The 22,580-nt window shown below is 40.3% G+C and overlaps 1 protein-coding gene across 1 annotated transcript in view; it reads right to left on the reverse strand.

Annotated features, from left to right (window-relative positions):
* Window positions 1-663: 663 nt before the first annotated feature.
* eIF6 (eukaryotic translation initiation factor 6) overlaps window positions 664-22,580 on the reverse strand; it is a 142,677-nt gene continuing 120,760 nt past the window's right edge. Inside the window, exon 5 of the mRNA XM_080278088.1 lies at window positions 664-776. Within this exon, the coding sequence (XP_080134214.1) occupies window positions 664-776 (113 nt within the window). The remainder of the gene's footprint in view (window positions 777-22,580) is intronic.

Consider the following 22,580-nt stretch of genomic DNA (forward strand, 5'->3'; position numbering starts at 1 on the left):
GTGTCTCTGTCCTCCCCATGTCCCTCTCTTTAAGGTTGTGTCAAATCAGGTGACTTTTGATGTTCTGGTCTATAGCCACCCCATCTAGGGGAATTTCTTCAGAAGTCTTTGCTCCATACTGTAGGCATAGCATTGTTTCTTTAGGATTGGCTTGTCTTTTACACTGCAGTACTCTTATTTGTTATGTCATTGTAAGACACTATGTAACATTCAAAATGCAGCACACCAACCACTTTATGATCATGAGGAGCCTACAAGTGGTGGTGCTGTGCACCCTGTGTGAAACAGCTTCAGTGTCCATCCAGGGAGCTAAACCTGGAGAGGTGCTGTCTACCAGTAGTGGGCACCAGATCACTACGTGGTTTACTGTACTCTGCTTGCACAGTGGCACACAGAAGCGGTTGCTTACCTCTGGCCAATGGGTCTGCTTTGCCAGACAGACCAGGATTAAGCACTGACAACATCATATTGTTCATTTCAAAGCACGTCATACTCAGGCATCCCCAGTGACCACGGATGTCCTCCCCTTGACCCCTATCTGGGTAGAGGGGAGGGGGGAGGATAACCCTCATAGTCTTTTCACCTTGGGTGTCACACCAGCTGGAAAGGAATGTCACAACTTTTATGTTGAGACACCTTTTTGTTGTCTTGTTGCCATGAGGATTACAGTGTTCCATTAGAGGCACTTTGCACATATTTGGATTCAGATACCCTAGTCTCAAATCTGGCAATGTGGAATTCTCCACTTACTTTGCCCCACTCCAATGTCACACCAACTAGAAAGTGACATCACACTTTATTGGGCATCACAAGGCACTGCATACCTTCCAGAGTCACCCAGCATGTCACTCCACTCTTGCCTATGGCCATTATGATATATTAAGTAGTGACTGTTCGAATGTCAACATAACATAAATGGCTAACAGCTCTTGGAGATTTTTTCCATGGCGAGTGTAAGTTACTCTGAAATTATTTAGACCAAATTCACTGAGAAGGAAATCAAAAGCTAACAGCTGTTAATGCTGTGTTGAAAGAGAGGGTTTTATATGCAAAAAAAATTTTTACTTTTTCCTCAAGAGTGCATTTTGTTTCCATGGCTCTTTCCCTGCAAGGTGGAGCACCTGGTGGGTACTTAGACATGCCCCATCAATAACGTCGGGAGTGCTGGGGGAGGGAAGGGGGGGGGGGAGATGCCCACCACCATGAGCTGTGTTGTACAGGCAACCATCATGAACTCATGTGAAAGCACCTAACTTGGCTAACTTTTGACCAAACTGTGTTGTATTAATAAATACACTTGTATTAATGGTTGAACAAACTATTGACCTTCACCCCTGACTGTGTACTATATGAACCAAGCACTTCGTGAACCATCCACTGCATGCCTTTAAACTAGAGAATGTATTTTACTGGGAATGAAAACATTAGTGAACATCTGAGCAGCCTAAGGTTCACACTTTGTAGGGCTGTGATGAGATCCAGTTTAGCTAACCCAAAGAAGGTTCACAGGGATGTGTAAGTGTTTAGCCAACATTTTTCAATGAAACTTGCCAATATTTTTTGTTGAAGATTCTCTTTTATACTGAGCAGATTATAGTAGAGGTATATTATAGACTTGGCATGGGAATAAGAACTCTCAGACACTACACCTCTTGAGCTACCTAATTTAGTTTTATACTAAAACTTAACAGTTTAATAATTTCATGTATTTAAGATTTTTCAGTTGTATGTTGAGTTGGTCCATAAGAGTTGTAGTAGTATTAAAGGTAGGCTGCAAAATAATGCTGATTCAGAGCATGTGGTATGTAAGAGAGAACATAAAGAAACAGAGAGATGGGAAAAGATTATTCTTGGTGGAGAGTCTCTTGAGTGTGTGGAGGAGTTTTGTTACTTGAAGTGCTGAAGGTGGTACTGGAACTAGCTTGGTATTAAGGGTAACGGGTGGTTAGAAGGGTTTTGGGAGTTGTTGCCCCTCCTGATGTCGAGCTGGCTCCCTCTCCATGCTAAAGGGCATGTGTCAGGAGTGTAAAGCTGTACGGTAATGAGACGAGCAGTAAAGGAGGAGGATATCACTAAGCCCAATTGTACACAGATTGGAATGATGAAATGGATATGTAGTGCATCCATTAATGATATGAAGTGGTGGAGGGGGTTTGGATTGTGAATGAAAAGCTGAGAGGAAGGATTAGATTTGAATGTATTAGTTTTGTGATGAGAAGGGACAGACTGAGATGGTTTGGGCATGTGGAGAGATGAAGAATGACAAATGGGTGCAGAGGGTGAGAGGTGTGAATGTTGAGGGTAGAGCTGAGAGGCAGACTGAAAAAGACATGGGACAAAGTCGCAGAATGTGACCTCAGGGAAAAGGGACTTAATAGAGAAGCTACTGGAGACTGAGCAACATGGACAACCACTATTAGGTGACCAAGGCCAACACTTGCAAGAGTATTGGAGCCATTATATACAATCAAATACATGAACTTTGTATCTGACTGGTGTACATACTGCGCTGAGATGTGCAGATGATTTTGTGTACCTTGGAGCCAGGATTCCAGGGCTTGAATGATGTGTGAATGACTGTGGATTCTCATTTCCCAGGGCATGGCTCTGAATATTATCTCACCTTATCATTAGGTGGGAATAAGAGTTGGGACGATGATGATGATGATGTAAATTGCAGTGACTTTTGTAATTTAATCTCCAAGTACTGATTATTCATTGTTTTGTCCAAACTGTTAATTTATATATTAATGGCCTCTAGTGGCAGAAGGATGATTCAGTCAAATACCTGTACCAGCTTTAGGATTTCATGTTACAGTAGGTTGGCCAAGTGATGTATTGTGCATATTAATAGACTCAATTTCCTATCTTTAGAGCATATGTACTTTGAAAGATATTTAGGTTAGTTATGGTTACTGACATAAAAATATAATGATGGGCACAAAATTTCACCATACCAACCTTTAAAGATCAGTAATGGCAACAAAAATAAAATCTTGAGTTCCATATAGGATCAGATTCATCTTCTGTTTTCATCCCAGGTGAAAATCAATATTTCTTCTTAAGCCATCTGCAATATATGAAAAGAAATATTCTGCTTAGCAACTTGCAGTCAAAAACCTAAATCACTTGTATAACATCACTAAAGCTAACTTCAAACAAGGGATTGCTTGTCCAAGAGTTATATTAATCCTTGCTGCAACAAAGTACATGTTTTTACATCACTGGATACTCTGTCACTTTAACTAACATGGCTTTAAAAAAAAAAAAAAAAAAAAAAAAAAAAAAAAAACTGCTTTTTGAACAATTCTTCCATATTACTTTGATGCTTTTTTAGTAATGCTGAAGTATTATGTTTGTGTACATGATTTATATTGATGTGTATTTGCTGATGAAGTAATCCATGCATAAGATCATCTCCATAATTAACCTTTAAAACTAATTTTCAGTTGGATTTGCCCTTTTGACTCCATGGTTCTCTTATATATGACCAGGCTTAATGAATTTATCTCCTTTCGTTATGTGTTTCTTTTTTAATTCCTGTGAACTGCTTAGGAATCAGGGAATTCAGTTTGTTCGTGAAAAGTATTTGTATGACAGGCAAAAGAAAACTTCAGGGGTATGGGCCTTCTTAACACTGGCAATTCAGTCAAAGTGCCATCGTGTTGCTGTTTTATACATGTACAGTGCAATTTCCAAATTCCTAATGCAGTACCAGTTTTTCAAAAGAATTTTCAAGTACATTTATTAACAAGAGAATTTCTGCCACCTCAAAAAATAAATAAATAAATAATAATAATAATACAGTAATAATAATGTTTTTAATTTCTGCAGTTACTGCCATGTTGACAAAGTGCTGTGGGTGTCACATTGGCTCATTTTTTTGGCCAAGCTCATGAGCTAGCTTGGAGCAAGTGTGACAAATTCTTTAGAAAAGCTTGTAAGACCATTATTACCATCATCCAATCCTGCATTGCCTCGTGAGGAGTGTAGGAGCCAGGGGCTAGGCAAGTTGGTCCTGACATTTCAGATGAGATTGCCCAGCCTCACTCATCCATGAGTGGCATTACATAAGCTATAAACCTCAATCACCCCTTGGATATAAACCTACACAGGCTCAATCCAGCTGGAGTGCCTGAATTACCCACTAGACCACCAGGTGGCGTAGTTTGGCTATATGGTTACCACCCAGCATAGTAAATGGTTTCCTGGTATACAGGAAACCATTTGTAATACCAGGAAACCATTTGGCTTGTCACTCACTGTAGTCACCCATAGACAGAAGGAAGAAGAAAGACAGAAGGGGAAGGAAGAAGGAAGGAAGAGAGGACAGGGCAGTCACCAGACAGCAGCACTACATCAAATGAGTGGATGGTGAGCACCGTCACCTACCACTTGCCATGGACAAATCACATGCTCAAACTACCTCATGAGCTTGGCTAAGAATGAGTCACACATTCCAGACTAGCTCATGAGCTTGGATAATTTGGCCTTACTTAACCCTCATCACCCATGTGGGTGATTTAACTATGCTTTGTTTTGTCAAAGGGAGGGGGGGAGGTTGAGCCATTTTTCAGTGCTAAACATGTACACACACTTAAACTGTGAAAATATCTTCGAAGAAGCATAGTACTGTGATGATGATAGTGACTGTAGTAATAAGAACATAAAAGTGCTAAATATCAAAGAAAGAGGAAATTTGAAAAGAATCTGGACAGAGATATTGCAGTAGGCAAGCTACGAGATGAGTATGGGATTAGAAATGTGACTGAGTATGTGGCCTGATGAAACAATGTGGAAAAATATTTAAATTTTATGCTGCACTTTAATCAGATGCTATAGGAATGGTTCAAACAATGTAGGAGTGAAGGAACTGCTCTTTCTGGACCTTTACTGATTGAGAAAGCAATGAAATTTCAGACAACTCAACATCACTCAGTCTTGTAAGTATTGCAGTAGCAGGCAGAACAGATTTAAAGAATGTCAAGGAATAAAGTGCATGATGGCTTGTGGGGAAAAAAATGTCTGCTGACAAGGATGCCGCTGAATTTATATATATTCAGTATACATATATATATATATATATATATATATGCACAAACTCAGCCGCCAGTGAAAATCTCAGCCCTAAAATGCTGAATGAAGAGTGTCCAGGAATATCCCTTCAACCCCTAACATATCGGCATATCGAGGTGAATATATCTTGAGATCTGATGGCTTAATATTGCTAAATACAAATCAGCATGTCTGGTAGTCCACATACTGGCTCAGCTGATCGTGGCTACAACAGGTAGTTGTTCAAAACAATGGCAACCATTGCATTACCAATACACTCTTTCATAATATGACGATATTGTACAGCATAATATTATTGAGAGAACTTCTTTTATTATTTCCATCCACAAATAATATGATTCATTTATGTCTACTTGGACAGTGATTGCTGGGTGTGAAAAGTTTCTTAGGTTCACAGGATTAAAAAAAATAATAATACAGTAATAATTTCTTTCATCATCTAATCCTGTGTTGGCCCACAGTATAAAAAATAAATAAAAAAATAAATAATACGGTAATAATTCATTCATCTAATGTATTGCCCCATGATGAGCATAGGAGCCTGGGGCTAGGCAAGTTGGTCCTGTCATTTAAGATGAGAATGACCAGCCTCACTCATCCCTAAGTGACATTATATGAGCAATAATCCCCAACCACCCCTTTGATACAAACCTGTACAGGTTCAGTCAGATTGGAGCACCTTAATTACCCACTAAACCACTAGTGGCCATAATTTGGTTATATGGTTACCACTCAGTGTAGTAAATAGTTTCCTGGTGTACAGGAAGCCATTAGGTTTGTCATTCAGTGTAGAGTCACCCATATACAGATGGAAAAGGAAAGAATGATGGAAAGAAAGACAGAAGAGGAAGGAAGGAAGGGAGGAAAGGGCAGTCATAATAATAATGATAATAATAATAATAATAATCATGCCTCAAGGGAGGCATGGACCTTGCAAGAGGGGAACAAGTCTAAGAGTGAGAGCAGTGGAAATGAGTTACTTGAGAGGAGCATGTGGAGTGACGTGGAGGGACAGGTTGACGAATGAAGAAGTGAAGGAACGCTGTGGGGTGGATGTGGATGTGGTTGAGAAGATTAGGAGAAATACACTGAGGTGGTTTGGACATGTAAAAAGAATGGAGAATGAAAGACTGACTAAAAAGGTGTATGTAGGTGAGGTGGAGGGAGGGAGAGGGAGAGGTAGACCGAGGATGAGGTGGAGGGATGGAGTTGAGAGGTATATAAGGGAGGAGGGGGTGAGTTGGGGGGAGGGTAGTCAAATGGTGGGTGACAGAGCGACTTGGAGGCGTTTTGTCTGCGGCCACCCTTTGCAGGATTAGGGCGTCGGGCTATAGATAGATAGATAGATCATCCATCCATCCATCATCCAATCCTACATTGCCTCACGAGGAGTATAGGAGCCCGGGCCTAGGCAGTTGGTCCCAACATTTAAGATGAGAGTGAAATAATCATAATAATAATAATAATAACAAATAAATGAATAAATTGGTGAAACAACTCGTATGACATAAATTGTGGTACTGTGGACATTTGTGCTGGGAGGGGGTTGGTGATAGCCAATACCCTCTTCAGGCATAAAATGATCCACAGGTATACATGGCGAGTGATGAGAAGGGTGAGTGGTGAACTGAATGAAAGGAAGGCAATGATTGATTATGTGTGTGTGGATGAAAGGATGCGAAGATGTGTAATGGATGCAAGAGTAAATAGAGGTTGGGGGAGTGGACTTTCTGACCACTACTTGGTGGTGGCCAGAATTAGAATTCAAGAAAGATGGAGGAATAGAAGAAAGGAAAGACGAGAGGAAGGAGTAGTTGCAAGGAGAGTGGAAAAGTTACAGGAGGATGAGAAAAAGGCAGAGTATAAGAGAGAAGTGGAGGAACAATTGGGCACATATGAATTGGAGCAGATGGGAGACGTGGAAGGTGTGTGTAGGATATTTACAGAAGAAATATGTGCAGCATGTGATGTGGTGTGTGGAAGGAAGAGAAGACGGAGGGGGGTGCAAGGAACAGCGTGGTGGACTGAAGAGGTGAAACAGGCTGTGGCACAAAAGAAGAAAGCATACAATGAATGGATGAGAAATAGAGGCGTGGAAGAAGTTGAGAGGCGGAAGAGAGAGTTATATGTAGAAAGAAAGAGAGAGGTGAAAAGATTAGTAAGAGACAGTAAGAAGAGAGTGGATGAGGAATTTGGAAGGAATTTGAGTGTAAAGTAGAGGGACTGTAAGAAAATGTTCTGGAAAGAGGTGTAAAGAGTAAGACAGGGTGGAAGTGAAGTTAGCAGGGGAGTGAAAGATAAAAATGGTAGATTACTAGTGGAGAAGGGAGAAAAAGTGAGCAGATGGAGAGAACACTTTAAGGAATTGTTGAACATAGAGGATGGAAATAATGCGAGTATAAGTGGCTGGGGAATGGCTGGGAGAAGGAGGGAGGTGAGAAGACAGGAAGAAATCAGTAGGATAGAAGTTGTGGAAGCAATGAAGAAAGTTAAATCGGGGAAAGCCCCAGGAATTGATGGAGTGTGTGGTGAAATGCTGAAGCATGGGGGAGAGATAGCAGTAGAATGGATGTGGAAGATGTGCAGATTGGCCTGGGAGGAAGGTAGAGTCCCGGAGGATTGGAAGTCAGGTATAATTATTCCCTTGTACAAAGGAAAAGGGGAAAAAGAAGTGTGTGGTAATCATAGGGGCATTTGTCTTCTTAGTATAATAGGAAAAGTGTATGGTAGGATACTTATTGACAGAGTTAGAGAAAGAACAGAGAAATTAGTTGGAGAAGAACAGGGAGGCTTTAGGAAGGGAAGAGGTTATGTAGATCAGATATTCATTCTTAGATCTTTAATGGAAAAGTTTCTAGAGAAGGGAAAGAAGTTGTATGCGGCTTTCATGGATTTGGAGAAAGCATATGACAGGGTGGATAGACAAGGATTGTGGAAAGTGTTAAGAATATATGGAGTAGTTGGGAAGTTGTTGAATGCTGTGAAGAGTATGTACGATGGTGCGAAGGCTGCAGTGTGTGTGGATGGTGAACTAAGTGGATTTTTTTCTTTGAAAGTTGGGTTGAAACAGGGATGTGTCATGTCTCCATGGTTGTTCAATCTGTACATGGATGGGGTAATAAAAGAGGTACAAGGTAGGGTAGTGGATGTTGGAGTGGCCCTGGTGAGAGAGGATAGTGTTTGGAAACTCCCTGTACTGTTGTTTGCAGATGATACTGTGTTGTTGAGTGACGACGAAGGGGAGCTGCAAGGCTTGGTGGATGAGTTGGGAGAGTGTGTAAGAAACGGAATCTAAAGGTGAATGTAGGGAAGAGTAAAGTGATGGTCTTTGAGAGAGGTGAAGTCAGTGAATGTACAGCGAGGTTGGATGGTGAGGAATTGGAAAATGTGAGTACGTTTAAGTACTTGGGTAGTGTGATGAGTAAGGATGGAGGTTTGGAGGGTGAAGTGCTTGAAAGGGTACAGCAGGGAAGAAAGGTTGCTGGTTCTTTGAAAACAGTGATAAGAAATAGGGAAGTAAGCATGGAAGTGAAAAAGTTACTACATGACAGTATTGTGATACCAACTCTAACGTACAGAAGTGAAGCTTGGACGTTGTTGGAAGGACACAAGTCAAGAGTGAGAGCAGTGGAAATGAGTTATTTAAGAGAAGCCTGTGGAGTCACATGGAGAGACAGGCTGACGAATGAGGATATAAAGGAGCGTTGTGGTGTGGATGTGATAGGAAGCGTTATGAGGAACACACTGAGGTGGTTTGGCCATGTGGAGAGGATGGAGGGTGAAAGACTGATGAAGAGAGTGTATGTGAGTGAGGTGGAGGGGGGAAGAGGGAGGGGGAGGCCGAGGATGAGATGGAGGGATGGGGTGGAGAGGAATATGAGAGAGGGGGGTGTGAGTTGGGAGCAGGGCAGTGAAATGGTGGGGGACAGGGCGACTTGGAGGCGATTTGTTTGTGGCCACCCCAAACGGGATTGAGGTGTCTGGCAATAGATAGATAGATAGATAGTATTAGTACAATGATTGCTAAAGGGTATGCCAGGGGACAAGTGGATATCTGTACATATGAATGATGGTGATGAAATTTTTCCAGTTTCTTGAAAAATCATATTTTCTGAATGAGTGAAATTTTTCCAGTTTTCCGAAAAATCATATTTTCCGAAACCTCAATTCCAACCATTTTGGAATTTGGGAATTGCACTGTGTAAATATTAAGAGAACTTACCTGCTATGTCAGAAGTGTAATACTGTTAAAATGTCTGTAAAAACTTTGGTTTGAAGAGGATGAAGGAACCAGTGAAATTATTGTACAGCAGGTTCTGTAATCCTGTCTCTAAACAGTTAAGGCTGAGCCTGTCTGAATACTGCTCAGTTGTTATAGTACAATAAATGCAAAACAATGAAATAGTGTTCACAAGCCTCAGGTGACAGCTGCAACCCATCCTCTGACATCTGACCATGACTGGAGGCATCATGGTGTTGTCAGTTCAGAATCCTGAGAGGCACATCCTCAGAGCATTTGGGAACCATTAAGATCAGAGGAGGAGGGTGGATGTACTATACTCTTCAATGCCAACTCAAAAGCAACAGCCAGAGGGGCCCTAGTTCAGATGTGTCATCTGAGTGGTGAGGTGTCAGACATGGGTTCAAGCAGAAGCATCAGGCATGAGACCTGGCACCACGATAATCTCCTAGACAAAGGTTTACACCCAGTGTGATACCACCTTGAAAGCCACTAAAGTGGCAATAAGATGGTAAACATACAGACATGATACCAGTAAGAAAAGACAGACATTCTGCAGGATGCATTGATTCTCCAAAAAGTCATGCATCCTGTACTGCAAAAGCAGAGGAATGTGTCCAGCATGGAACAACCCAGAACCCCTTGTGACAAGAGGAAGCCAACATCGAGGGAGGACACCAGAGGCGGCAGCCAGACACCCTTGAATGGCAAGCCTTGGTCTAAAATATGACAAGAAAGAATTTAAAATATGATAGCAAGACAATAAACTGATCCCTCAGTTATTGCTCATAATTGGTACTGAACATAGTGTGGTAACCAATACGCTGAATCTATGGGATTTAACCAAATTGGTAACAGGCACCTCAAATGCAAGCCCAAACTTTCCCATTTACAACAATTTAGACCCAGTAAATGCATACACACATACAAACTGTTACAGTAAGCACCTGAAACACACACAGGCATGGTTAGGTTAAGAGAAAGTGATGACTGGGGCACAATAAGAGAGAATATTCAATCTGTTACTGGGTACACATACCTCATCGAACCCTTGACCAGTCACTCCCCTTGCACCTAACTGTGGATTCATTGAGGTATATGTATGGTTTAGTTTATGCAGCAGCAAGACCTTACCAGTTCACTTTTTATTGTTAAAGTTTGCTTTCTGTATTTCCTTTTTATTATTATTGGTAGTAAACCAAGTTTAGTCCCCTACAGCATCAAAAAGACACACCATTGTGTGGTTTGTCAAAGACAGATGGACGACATCTCAGTACACTATTTTTTTTTCATTCATTCATTCATTGCCAGACGCCATGTATCCCAGACGGGGTGGCCAAGGGCTTAGAGTTAATTGTTTTACAGGGAGGGGCACTAATCCTCCACCAACCCCACTTACACTATTTTTGTCACAAATTTATCCTTATCACTGATGATTTATCCAGACTAACCCAAGTTTTCGTAACAACCCAATTTACCCTATTTCCTGCCATATACTGTACACTTTTTTTTAATGCAGACTTAGATGGGTGTGTATGATCATAAATGCACAGTAAATGAAGCATTCTGTGGGTTAGATAAGCACACACATCAAGGATTGAGTTATTGCATCACACCATGCTCATGATGAATTGTAAACAAAGAACAACTGATCCTGTCAAATGAAAGGTAGTGGTGAAAGGCTTATATGTTCATGTATTTCCCCTTTAAATACCCTTTAAATAAATAATTTAATGTAAAATTTAAAATAATTTAATGTAAAAATATCCTAACCTAACCTAATCTAGTTTACGATATTTTGGCATTTGGTTAAGTTACCATTGGTTAGGTTAGATCAGGCTAGGTCATGGTTAAGTAAAGTTAGTTTATACTGGGTTAGGTTAGGTTAGGTGATTTTTAGTTGGGTTGGGTTATATCATTTTATTAAGTCAGACAATCTAGGTTAGGTGCTACTGTATGAATATGTAAGGTTAAGTGTGTAATATTAAATTTCAGTAAAGCTGAGTAGGTTTTAGAAGGCCACCCATTACGCCTGTTAAACAACTATCACAAAAGCAAGATGAACATTGATATAAAGAACAGGGAAAAGAAAATCATGACTAAACAATCTTCTACCACTACAAAAGTTATCAGAATAATATAAAATACAACCAGGGAGAACAGGAAGTGAATCAATAACGTAATAATGCTTTTAAATGAACATGAAGATATCTGTAACCTTGAGTGGCTGGCTTGAATGCAAACAAATGCTGTTCAAACAAACATGTGTTGTATACTACTGTGCTTTTGAAATTATGTGAGTATTTTATCAGTAATGATATTAATATGAGTTTATGAAGCACAAAACTGAGCATCACAATGTGTGTAATTAAAAACAGTATTAGCAAGCATTTGACCCCAAATATTACTGTTCATGACTTTGGAGTGTAGCAAAGCTTCATGAAACTCACCTTCTACCCCAGCCGTGATGGCGTAGGCCAGTGTAAAGCAAGTATTCACATCTAAAACGTCAAGTCATAGAGTGTGCGACCTAAGGGATAATGGACTGAACAGGGGGGCTGCCAGAGATCGAGCCATTAGGTGACAATGGCAGACACATGCACGAATGTTGGAGCTTTTATAAACGATACAAGAATGATAAAACTTGCTGTTAAAGCATATTTTTCTGTCCAAAATATTGTTACCCCATGCCTAAGTTGGCCTGAGCCTGAGACTCATACTCATGCACTAACACATGCCTAATGTGCTTATTTGCCCAACACATCAGCCCATTACTTCATCATACAAGTAGCCTGTTTTCACTGGCAGGGACCTTTTAGCCATCAAAACTTGTTTTTCATAGGCCCACACTATTACAGCTAGAGTAGAAGGTGAATTTCACAAAGCATTTCCCACACCTCAAAGTTATGAATAGCAATAATCAGGGTCAAATGCATACCGGTATTCAATTAAAGTATACAAATTGTAATGATCATCTTTGTACTTAATATACACATATTCAATTACATATTACAGAAAAATACTCAAATAATTTGAAAAGCCAAGATGGTATAAAACTGATGTTGGTTTGACCAGCATCTGTTTATAAACATGCCCACCACTCACTCAAGGTCACAAACTTTCCTCACTTTAGATTAAGCAGCAGAAATACCTTACTGATTCACATCCTCTTTTTCCTGGCTGTTTCTACATTTTTCTAATAATTTTCCATCCATCATCCAATCCTATGTCACCCCACAAGGAGCTTATTAGGAACTCAGGGCTAGGCAAGTTGGTCCTGACATTTAAGATGAGAGTGACCAGCCTCACTCATCCCTGAGTGGCATTACATGAGCAATAAACCCCAACCACCTTGGGATATAAACCTACACAGGCTCAGTCCAACTGGAGCACCTTAATTACCCACTAAACCACCAAGTCCCACAATTTGGTTATATGGTTACCACCCAGTGTAGTAAATGGTTTCCTGGTGTACAGGAAACCATTTGGCTTGTCACTCAGTGTAGAGTCACCCATAGGCAGAGGGAAAAGGAAAGACAGACAGAAGAGGGAGTGTATAGTCAACCGTAGGCAGCAGAAAGAGGAAAGAAAGACAAAAGAGGAAAGATGCAAGACAGGAAAGGACAGACACCCAAAGCAGCACTACACTGAGTGGATGGTATGTGCCCCCACCTGTTTAATGCTGGTTTTATTTTCTTCTTCTTTTTATCAGTGTTCATTCTGATTCACCCATGTTTCTTTCTCAAGTGTAATGGCAGACCATCTAAAAACACAGTACAATCTATCAAAATTTACAACTAGTCTAACCTTTCGTATTCATAATCTAGCCTTACCTAACCTAAATTGTCAAACAAAATATAACAACCTAATAAAAAAATAACCTAACCTAACATTACTTAACATAAACCCAATCTAACAAACCTAACCAATGGTAACTTAACCAAACGTGCCAAAACAACAACCCAAATGAATTTCATTAAGATGAGTAGCTCTGTGGCATGTGAGGGCACTCACCATCCACTCACTTGATGTAGTGCAGCTCTCGGGTATCTGCCCTTTCCTCTCCTCCATCCTACTTTCCTTCCATCCTCTTCGGTCATTCGTTCCTCATCCTTCTGCCTATGGGTAACTTTACACTCCCTCTTCTGTCTGTCTTTCATTCATTCTTTCCTCATCCTTCTGCCTGTGAGTGACTCTACACTGAGTGACAAGCCAAATGGCTTCCTGTACACTGGGAAATCATTTACTAACATGGGTGGTAACCATATAACCAAATTTTGGCACCTTGTGGTTTAGTGGGTAATTATGGTGCTCCAATTAGATTGAGCCAGTGAAGATTTATATCCATGGGATGACTGGGGTTTATTGCTCACGTAATGCCACTAGGGGTGAGCAAGGCTCGTTACTCTCATCTTAAATGTCAGGACCAACTTGCCTAGCCCCGGGCTCCTACGGTCCTCATGGGGCAATGTAGGATTGGATGATGTTGATGATTGAGTAGCTTTTAGTATGAGTCCAATACACTCAAGAAACAAAGCAAGGTGGGAAAACAAAACATGGATAAAAACATGAGGGAAACAAAATCACTATGAAGTAATTTTTAGCACCATTTAAAAAAAAAAAAAAAAAAAAAAAAAAAAAAAAAAAAAAAAAAAAAAAAAAAAAAAAGAATAAAGAGGACTGGTAAGGTAAAAAAAAAAAAAAAAAAAAAAAAGTAAGAATAAAAAGAGGACTGGTAAGGCCTTTCTGCTGCTCAAATTCATTCATTCATTCATTGCCAGACGCCATGTATCCCAAACGGGGTGGTCAAGGGCTTAGAGTTAATTGTTTTACAGGGAGGGGCACTAATCCTCCACCAACCCCACTTGACACGTAGGGATGCCAACAGCATCTGGTGTTCCCAGGCGGTCCATTTACTCTGAGTCCACACTTAGGGGCAAGAGGAGTGGTTGGTGAAGCGTGTGGTGAGGCACGTTTACCCAGTAACTAATTAAAAACCAGAATCCACCTTAATGTGCCATTTTAATCACTTTTTGCCAATCTAACTATGCCTGTGAGCATTTCAGATATTAATCACAGCACTGTGTATGTGTTTAACCCGCCCCGTCCCGACGACGTATGGGTACGTCACCACGATTTGCATTTGCCAGTCCCGGCGACGTACCAGTACGTCGTGCAATTGCAAGGTCGCTAATTTGCACAATTTTCAATTTTCGCATGTGATTTTTCGTATGTATACACGGGACACCTTCCTCTATTCCTGTACAAGATACCAAGCAGGGACAATGCCTTACACTGCATAACCTCCCCCCTCCCCCCCTCACGCCATTGTCTTGGTAAAGGACCTGTTACCAGTGACCTGGCTAGTAAAGTTATTCAGGGCCAGAGTGATTCCCCAATCGATGACAATGTGGAGGACAATGTTTACATAGCATTAGAAGAAGAAACAGCCAGAAATAATGATCAGGTAGTGTGGCAAAAATAGGTCAGGTATGGTGATTAGTTAGTGAGTGAAACAATGCTTATAATGCCTTTATTACTGCTTGAAAACCAATATACTGTCATACTACATATACATTCGTACCAAGTAAATAAATAAATACCGTTTATGAGTGGATAAAATAGTTACCCTCCCATAGAACTCGTTTGCTTTGGTGCCAGCATGTTAGAAAACCCACTCAGGTAAGGAGGAACTCCTACCTGGATTGGGCACTTTAAACCTCAGGTGAGCGATTTCTCTATGAATTTTCGATGTTTCTCACCAAAAGCGAAGGTTTTAGCCAAAAAAAAAAAAAAATCGAAAATACCTCGGGACTGGGGGATGTCGGAGGTGCGGAAAGCCTCGGGACGTGACGGGTTAATGGGTCTAATTAGTCATAAGAAGGAACACTAGGATGGATCTTGGGTGCCTGGGAACAATTAGGATAAATCCCATATGTTCTGGGTCTTCCTTATTTGTGAATTTTTTCATTAATATGTGCCATATGTGGTACCAATTACATGCAATAACCAAGGGATGACTGTAATACATGCAATATGCATATAATACATGAAGAAAGAAAAAAGGTCAAACTGGGAATTAATAAGCCACCCACACTTAGTTAAACAGAGGAAGGGAAGGGAAGGGAGAAATGGGGAAACAAGGAGAAGAGAAGGAAGGAAAGAGCAACTAACCTACCATTTTATATGCTCAAAAAAGGCATAAAATCTCGCATACAAAATTCAAAGGATATCCCCAAGGACGGCTGGGAGAAGCTGAACGACCAAGAAGCAATGAGCAACTTCCACAACATAGTTCAACCTCCCCAAATTTCCAAAACAAAGCAGGGGCAGTAAGAGTCAAGCTAGTATGTACAGTAGTGTTCATAAGTCCCGATATACATGTAGTTGAGTTGTCTACTGCTGTGTCCTCTGCTGGTAGGATGTTGAACTATTTCACTTCCTACCAGGTCAAATTATGTTCATTGTATCAGGCAGTAAGTGCAAAAGTTTCATAATCCAAAAGCCGTGAGCACTACAATAAACAACACGCCTTTAAGAGTATCAGGACCCATGAACGCGACTACACTCTGAAAAGAATGAGTCAGATAAATGATGTGTGGGCTGCACATGGAGGCTTCAGCTAACACTGTATATGAAGGCTTCAGTTAACAAAGTATTAGGAGAGAGATGTACTTTATATGCCTGGCCAATGTGGTTAACCTACATCAATGTGATCTTCTTTTCCACTGGGGCAAGAAGACAGGAGAACCTAATGTGACACCTAATGGGTAATTCATAATATTATAAGGCAAAATGCATCTCCCTTCCTGAACCAGTGTTGAGAGGACCACTTTCCCTCCATTCTACCAACAGTGTCTGACATTTTTTTTTTTGAGGGGGGGGGGTCCAAAAGAAAATGTTACCAGAGAACAACACTAAAAATTATCTTGCTTTGTGATGTGTGATTAAGTGGTGACACTGACCTTTCCAACCGCTCTACCAGTCAATGTTACTTTAGTCAGTCACTGAGTAACTGATTTTTTTATGTTTGATAATTAAACACAAAAGGTCTATTACATGTGTCTCATTTCAATATACTCTGAAGGATACATATCAGAAGACCAATAAACACCATGTAATTATATTCTCTTGCAACAGATATACTGAACTGAACATCTGTGTTAATTATGACTTAACTCTGATAACCAGCAGCCAGTAGTCAAATACTGTACAAAATCTAGTACACAGATGAATAGTGACTGAGAAGAAATTCATGCCTCACTGTAGGAAAATGTTCTGGAGAGAGGTGAAAACAGTAAGACAGGGTGGAAGTGAAGTTAGCAGGGGAGTGAAAGATAAAAATGGTAGATTACTAGTGGAGAAGGGAGAAAAAGTGAGCAGGTGGAGAGAACACTTTAAGGAATTGTTGAACGTAGAGGATGGAAGTAATGCGAGTATAAGTGCCTGGGGAATGGCTGGGAGGAGGGAGGTGAGAAGACAGGAAGAAATCAGTAGGATAGAAGTTGTGGAAGCAATGAAGAAAGTTAAATCGGGGAAAGCCCCAGGAATTGATGGAGTGTGTGGTGAAATGCTGAAGCATGGGGGAGAGATAGTAGTAGAATGGATGTGGAAGATGTGCAGATTGGCCTGGGAGGAAGGTAGAGTCCCGGAGGATTGGAAGTCAGGTATAATTATTCCCTTGTACAAAGGAAAAGGGGAAAAAGAAGTGTGTGGTAATCATAGGGGCATTTGTCTTCTTAGTATAATAGGAAATGTGTATGGTAGGATACTTAGACAGAGTTAGAGAAAGAACAGAGAAATTAGTGGAGAAGAACAGGGAGGCTTTAGGAAGGGAAGAGGTTGTGTAGATCAGATATTCATTCTTAGATCTTTAGTGGAAAAGTTTCTAGAGAAGGGAAAGAAGTTGTATGCGGCTTTCATGGATTTGGAGAAAGCATATGACAGGGTGGATAGACAAGGATTGTGGAAAGTGTTAAGAATATATGGAGTAGATGGGAAGTTGTTGAATGCTGTGAAGAGTATGTACGATGGTGCGAAGGCTGCAGTGCGTGTGGTTGGTGAACTAAGTGAATTTTTCTCTTTGAAAGTTGGTTTGAAACAGGGATATGTCATGTCTCCATGGTTGTTCAATCTGTACATGGATGGGGTAATAAAAGAGGTACAAGGTAGGGTAGTGGATGTTGGAGCGGCCCTGGTGAGAGAGGATAGTGTTTGGAAACTCCCTGTACTGTTGTTTGCAGATGATACTGTGTTGTTGAGTGAAGACGAAGGGGAGCTGCAAGGCTTGGTGGATGAGTTTGACAGGGTGTGTAAGAAACGGAATCTAAAGGTGAATGTAGGGAAGAGTAAAGTGATGGTCTTTGAGAGAGGTGAAGTTAGCGAATGTACAGCGAGGATGGATGGTGAGGAATTGGAAAATGTGAGTACGTTTAAGTACTTGGGTAGTGTGATGAGTAAGGATGGAGGTTTGGAGGGTGAAGTGCTTGAAAGGGTACAGCAGGGAAGAAAGGTTGCTGGTTCCTTGAAAGCAGTGGTAAGAAACAGGGAAGTGAGCATGGAAGTGAAAAAGTTACTACATGACAGTATTGTAATACCAACTCTAACATACGGAAGTGAAGCTTGGACATTGTTGGAAGGACACAAGTCAAGAGTGAGAGCAGTGGAAATGAGTTATTTCAGAGGAGCCTGTGGAGTCACGTGGAGAGACAGGCTGACGAATGAGGATATAAAGAAGCATTGTGATGTTGATGTGGATGTGATAGGAAGCGTTATGAGGAACACACTGAGGTGGTTTGGCCATGTGGAGAGGATGGAGGGTGAAAGACTGATGAAGAGAGTGTATGTGAGTGAGGTGGAGGGGGGAAGAGGGAGGGGGAGGCCAAGGATGAGATGGAGGGATGGGGTGGAGAGGTATATGAGAGAGGGGGGTGTGAGTCGGGAGCAGGGCAGTGAAATGGCGGGGGACAGGGCGACTTGGAGGCGATTTGTTTGTGGCCACCCCAAACGGGATTGAGGCATCTGGCAATAGATAGATAGATAGATAGACTATGAAAATTACTTAAGAAAGTTTTTATGTTAAATGGTAAATTTACCATGAAGGTAAGTGATTATTTTGATTGTCTGATATTATTTAATCTTACTCTTTCATACTGTATGTATGTATGTATGTATGTATGTATATATATATATATATATATATATATACAGTAACTCCTCTAAGACCCGGATAACCAAGACCTGGTCACCCCAAGTCCCGGACATTTTGGGCTTGGGTCCATTAGTCCAAGTCTCGGATATTCCCTAAGATATCCAGACAAAAGGACATCTGGACGAAAGTCCGAAACGATCTGGGACACAAACACACACACACACACACACACACAAATCGATGTGTTCATCCTTCCTCTTTAAATTTGCCACGTGGTGACGAACAGCTGTGTTTTGGCGCGTAGTTCTGGCGACATATGCTAGAGTGCCCTTGCATCCTCCTCACTTCTCACCTACCTACTGTCCTGGCTGCATGCAAAGGATTAAGTGCAGCCAAGAACAGAATGTGCAGTGTTAAAATATAATTCACAGTACAAAGGATTAAGTGCAGTGCAACACTGGATTACTGTACGTGCTTCAAGTGCACCTTTACTACTGTCAGAGACATAGAGGGGGCAGGTTAATCTTTGTTATGGCCACGGACATGTCAGAAGTACAGCAGAGTCTTCATACAACACAAGATAGGTTATGCAGAACCTCGTGCAAAATCAATTTCTCGATAAAATGTGACATATTTACATGTAAAACAGGGGGTTAGGCTCTAGGAGGCCCATATTTTTTGTTGAAAATATATTTAAAGATAGGTTATTACAAATACGTCTGCCATAAGACATCCAAGACGTGTGTTTACATTACGATCTCGCCAACTTAACACATCAGTGCTTTCTAACCTAACCTGATCGACCGGTTTTGCCCCTAAATACTCCCCATAAAAATTTTAACCACCAAAGATTGCCATGAGGCCTCTTGAAAGTCCTTATTACCATTCAAGCAAAAACTTCTGACCTAATCAACATGTGAATAATTGCCGCCCAGAATCATGCACATTTCACCAAGAAGCACTTTCGGCGAACTCATTTAAAAGAAAAAAAAAAGTGTGAAACTATTTTTGAAAGTTACTAGTCATCAACAATAAAGGAAAAAAATATACATACTGAAGTCGTCAGCATGGAGTGATTGTGTACTTCTTACATCTCAGATATGCACGAATGCAGTAATTGTGAATAATAAGCAAGTCAGCCAAGCAGTATAATTTGTATGACAGCAAAGCATACAGCAATTCACACAAACTGAACTCACATAATGATCTTACCTATTTACGTCAACAAGTAGTGTCTTCACATACCGTAAGAGCAGAATTTTCTCTGCCAAAGACTGTCAGTTCGTAACAAAGGTTGGGTACAAAGATTTTTTTTTTTTTTTTTTCACTCGTTGCACCCAAGGCGAAAAAATGAATTTTACTGCTCCTTCATTATTAACTTTTTTTTTTTTTTGAACAAAGAAACTGTCCACATCGTAAACACAGCCGACTCATTTTGTCTGATTGTTTGCATATAACCTCCCACAACAAATGCCTCTTCGTCCAACAAATTTACATTTTCCTTTGGAATAAATGATTTTCTTGTGTTCAAAGCAATTTCAGGGTGTTTAGGCATAACCAAAGTTAGTTTGGAACCACATTCTCAGAGTTCTGATCAATCGGTGAGAGTTGGCCTGCAGCCCCAAAGGACCCGGGTTCAAATCCCGCTGGGGCAGGGAACAGTTTAAGGATTTGAATTTCATAAAAGCAGACTCTACTGATCTACCAGGGGACCCGCTGACATCTCGTAAAAATACCCCTGCTAATACCGGTACACCAGTCCTGTATGAGACAGCCCTAGCATGTATTCAATATGGACGGTGGGTGTTAGCACCGAAGTGGTGACATGTAGAGGTGTGCAGTACGTAGGAGGACTACTGGGCCTTGAAGGCAGGCTGTGAAGCCTATGCCCAGAGTCGGTCTCTCTCTCTCTCTCTCTCTCTCTCACACACACACACACACACACACACACACACACACACACAAGCAAATTTAGAAAAGAAAAGGGATAAAGGTAGAAAGCAAGATGATGATTTCTACCATGAACTGGTTGAAATGGAGACTCGCAATAGACTGGTAAAGCGTGTACACAAACTGGAAATGGCCTTTCAAAATGAGATTGATGAAATAAAGAAGCAGATGCATTTGCAAAAGGAAGAAACAGAAAAACTAGGAAGGGAGGTCAACAAGAAAGACACAAACATCAGTGAACTAACAGTGGAAGTGAGTACACTTAGGAGGAAAATGAGTGAAATGGCAAGTACAGTAGTCAACCATGAGGGTATTATGGAAGAGTTAAAAAATGATACAGAAACAATTAGGCAAGTAAATAGTCTGATAGACCAGAGCAGTGATATTGAGGAGAAGATAACACAGGTGAATGAAGCTGTGCAAAGCTACAAAAATGATGTGGAAACCACTTATGCTGAAATGGTGAAAGTAAAGAGAGACTTAGAAACAAGGGTGGAAGAAAAAAGCATTAAAAAGGAAGTGACAAGAATAATCCAAAACAATCCAAAGTTAGTCAGAGATTCAGTAGATATCAACAAAACTATAGTAATCACTGGTATAGAAGAGGAAGAAATAAAAAACAAGATCTCAAGAGACAAAAAGGAGATGGCAAATGTAATGAGTTTATTGAAAGAAGTATCAGAGGAAATCTGTAGTAAAGACACAGAGGAACACAAAAGGTTAGGGAAATACGAGAAAAGCAAGTCAAGACCTCTGAAGGTAACTTGCCAGAGTGTAAACACCGTGGAGGAGATACTAAAAAATGCAGAGAATCTTATGGAAAAAGAGGAGTTCAAAAATGTATGGATAAAAAGATGCCTAACACAAGAAGAACTGGAATTACTGAAAGAGAAGAGGAAGGAAGCAAAAACAGAAAATGAGGGAAGATCAGAAGAAGAGAAGAACACATTTTTTTTACAAAGTAATAGGATTGCAGGTACGAAAGTGGTACATAAACAGGAGGGAATAAAAAGAAGGAAGGTAGTAGAACCATGTCATGACAAGTATATAAACAAGATGATTAAGTTGATGTACTCAAATGTGGATGGAATGGTATCTAAATTATTAGAGATGAATGATTATGTCAGAGAAAATGAACCACATATAATATGCCTAACTGAAACAAAATTAACACCAAGGATATCAAATGACATACTAAACTTAGAGGAATATAATATATGGAGAAGAGATAGAAACTTAAAAAAAGGAGGAGGAATTATAATATTAACTAAGAAAAATCTAAAAGTCAATGAAATAAAACTAGATATACCCTCACAAGTAGAGCTGATTGCAGTAGAGATCAACACATCTGAAGGGAAAGTAATCGTAGCCAATTTGTACATGCCACCCAGATCAAATACATGGGAAAGATACGAATATGAGGACCTAACAGAGAGTACAATTCAGAGTTTTAGAGCATTACTACATCAAATGGAAGCGAAATCGGAAAGAATTATACTAACTGGAGATTTTAATACAAATATAATTTGGAATACTCTAAATATAATAAGCCAAGAAAGCTGTTGGGACCAAAAGCTCCTGGATCTCGTGCAAGAGTTTTTCCTAACGCAACATGTGAGGGAAACCACCAGAAAAAGAGGACTCGATGTACCTTCAATGCTAGATCTCATATTTACTAGGTAAGAAAATGATATTGACAGTTTAATATATCACCCTCCACTCGGCAAAAGCGACCATGCAGTACTAAATTGCAACTTCAGGATAGCATATGACATAGTTAACAGCAATGAAAGTTACAAAAAGAGTCTAAACTATAAAAAGGGAAATTATCATGACCTAAAGAATTATTTCTTAGAAGTTGATTGGGAAAATGGGCTTCGAGGACAAGATTTAAATGCTGTATACAAAAAATTGTGAATTTTATGAAATAGGAGTCCAGAAGTACTGTACATCCCACAGCACAAAGCAGATAAGAAAATACAGAAATGTTTCAATACACAAAGTAAAAAATCAATAGAAAGAAGAGATTTGTTGTGGAATAGATACAGAAGACACAATAGTGAAAGGGCATATAATAATTACAAAGAGGCAAGAAACGATTATACAAGAATAAGGAGGGAAGCCCAGAAACAGTTTGAGGAGGATATAATAAATAAAAGTAGT

This window comes from Coenobita brevimanus, chromosome 72, assembly GCF_032717465.1.
Source record: "Coenobita brevimanus isolate Jiangsu-jjx chromosome 72, ASM3271746v2, whole genome shotgun sequence".
NCBI classification, from domain to species: domain Eukaryota; kingdom Metazoa; phylum Arthropoda; class Malacostraca; order Decapoda; family Coenobitidae; genus Coenobita; species Coenobita brevimanus.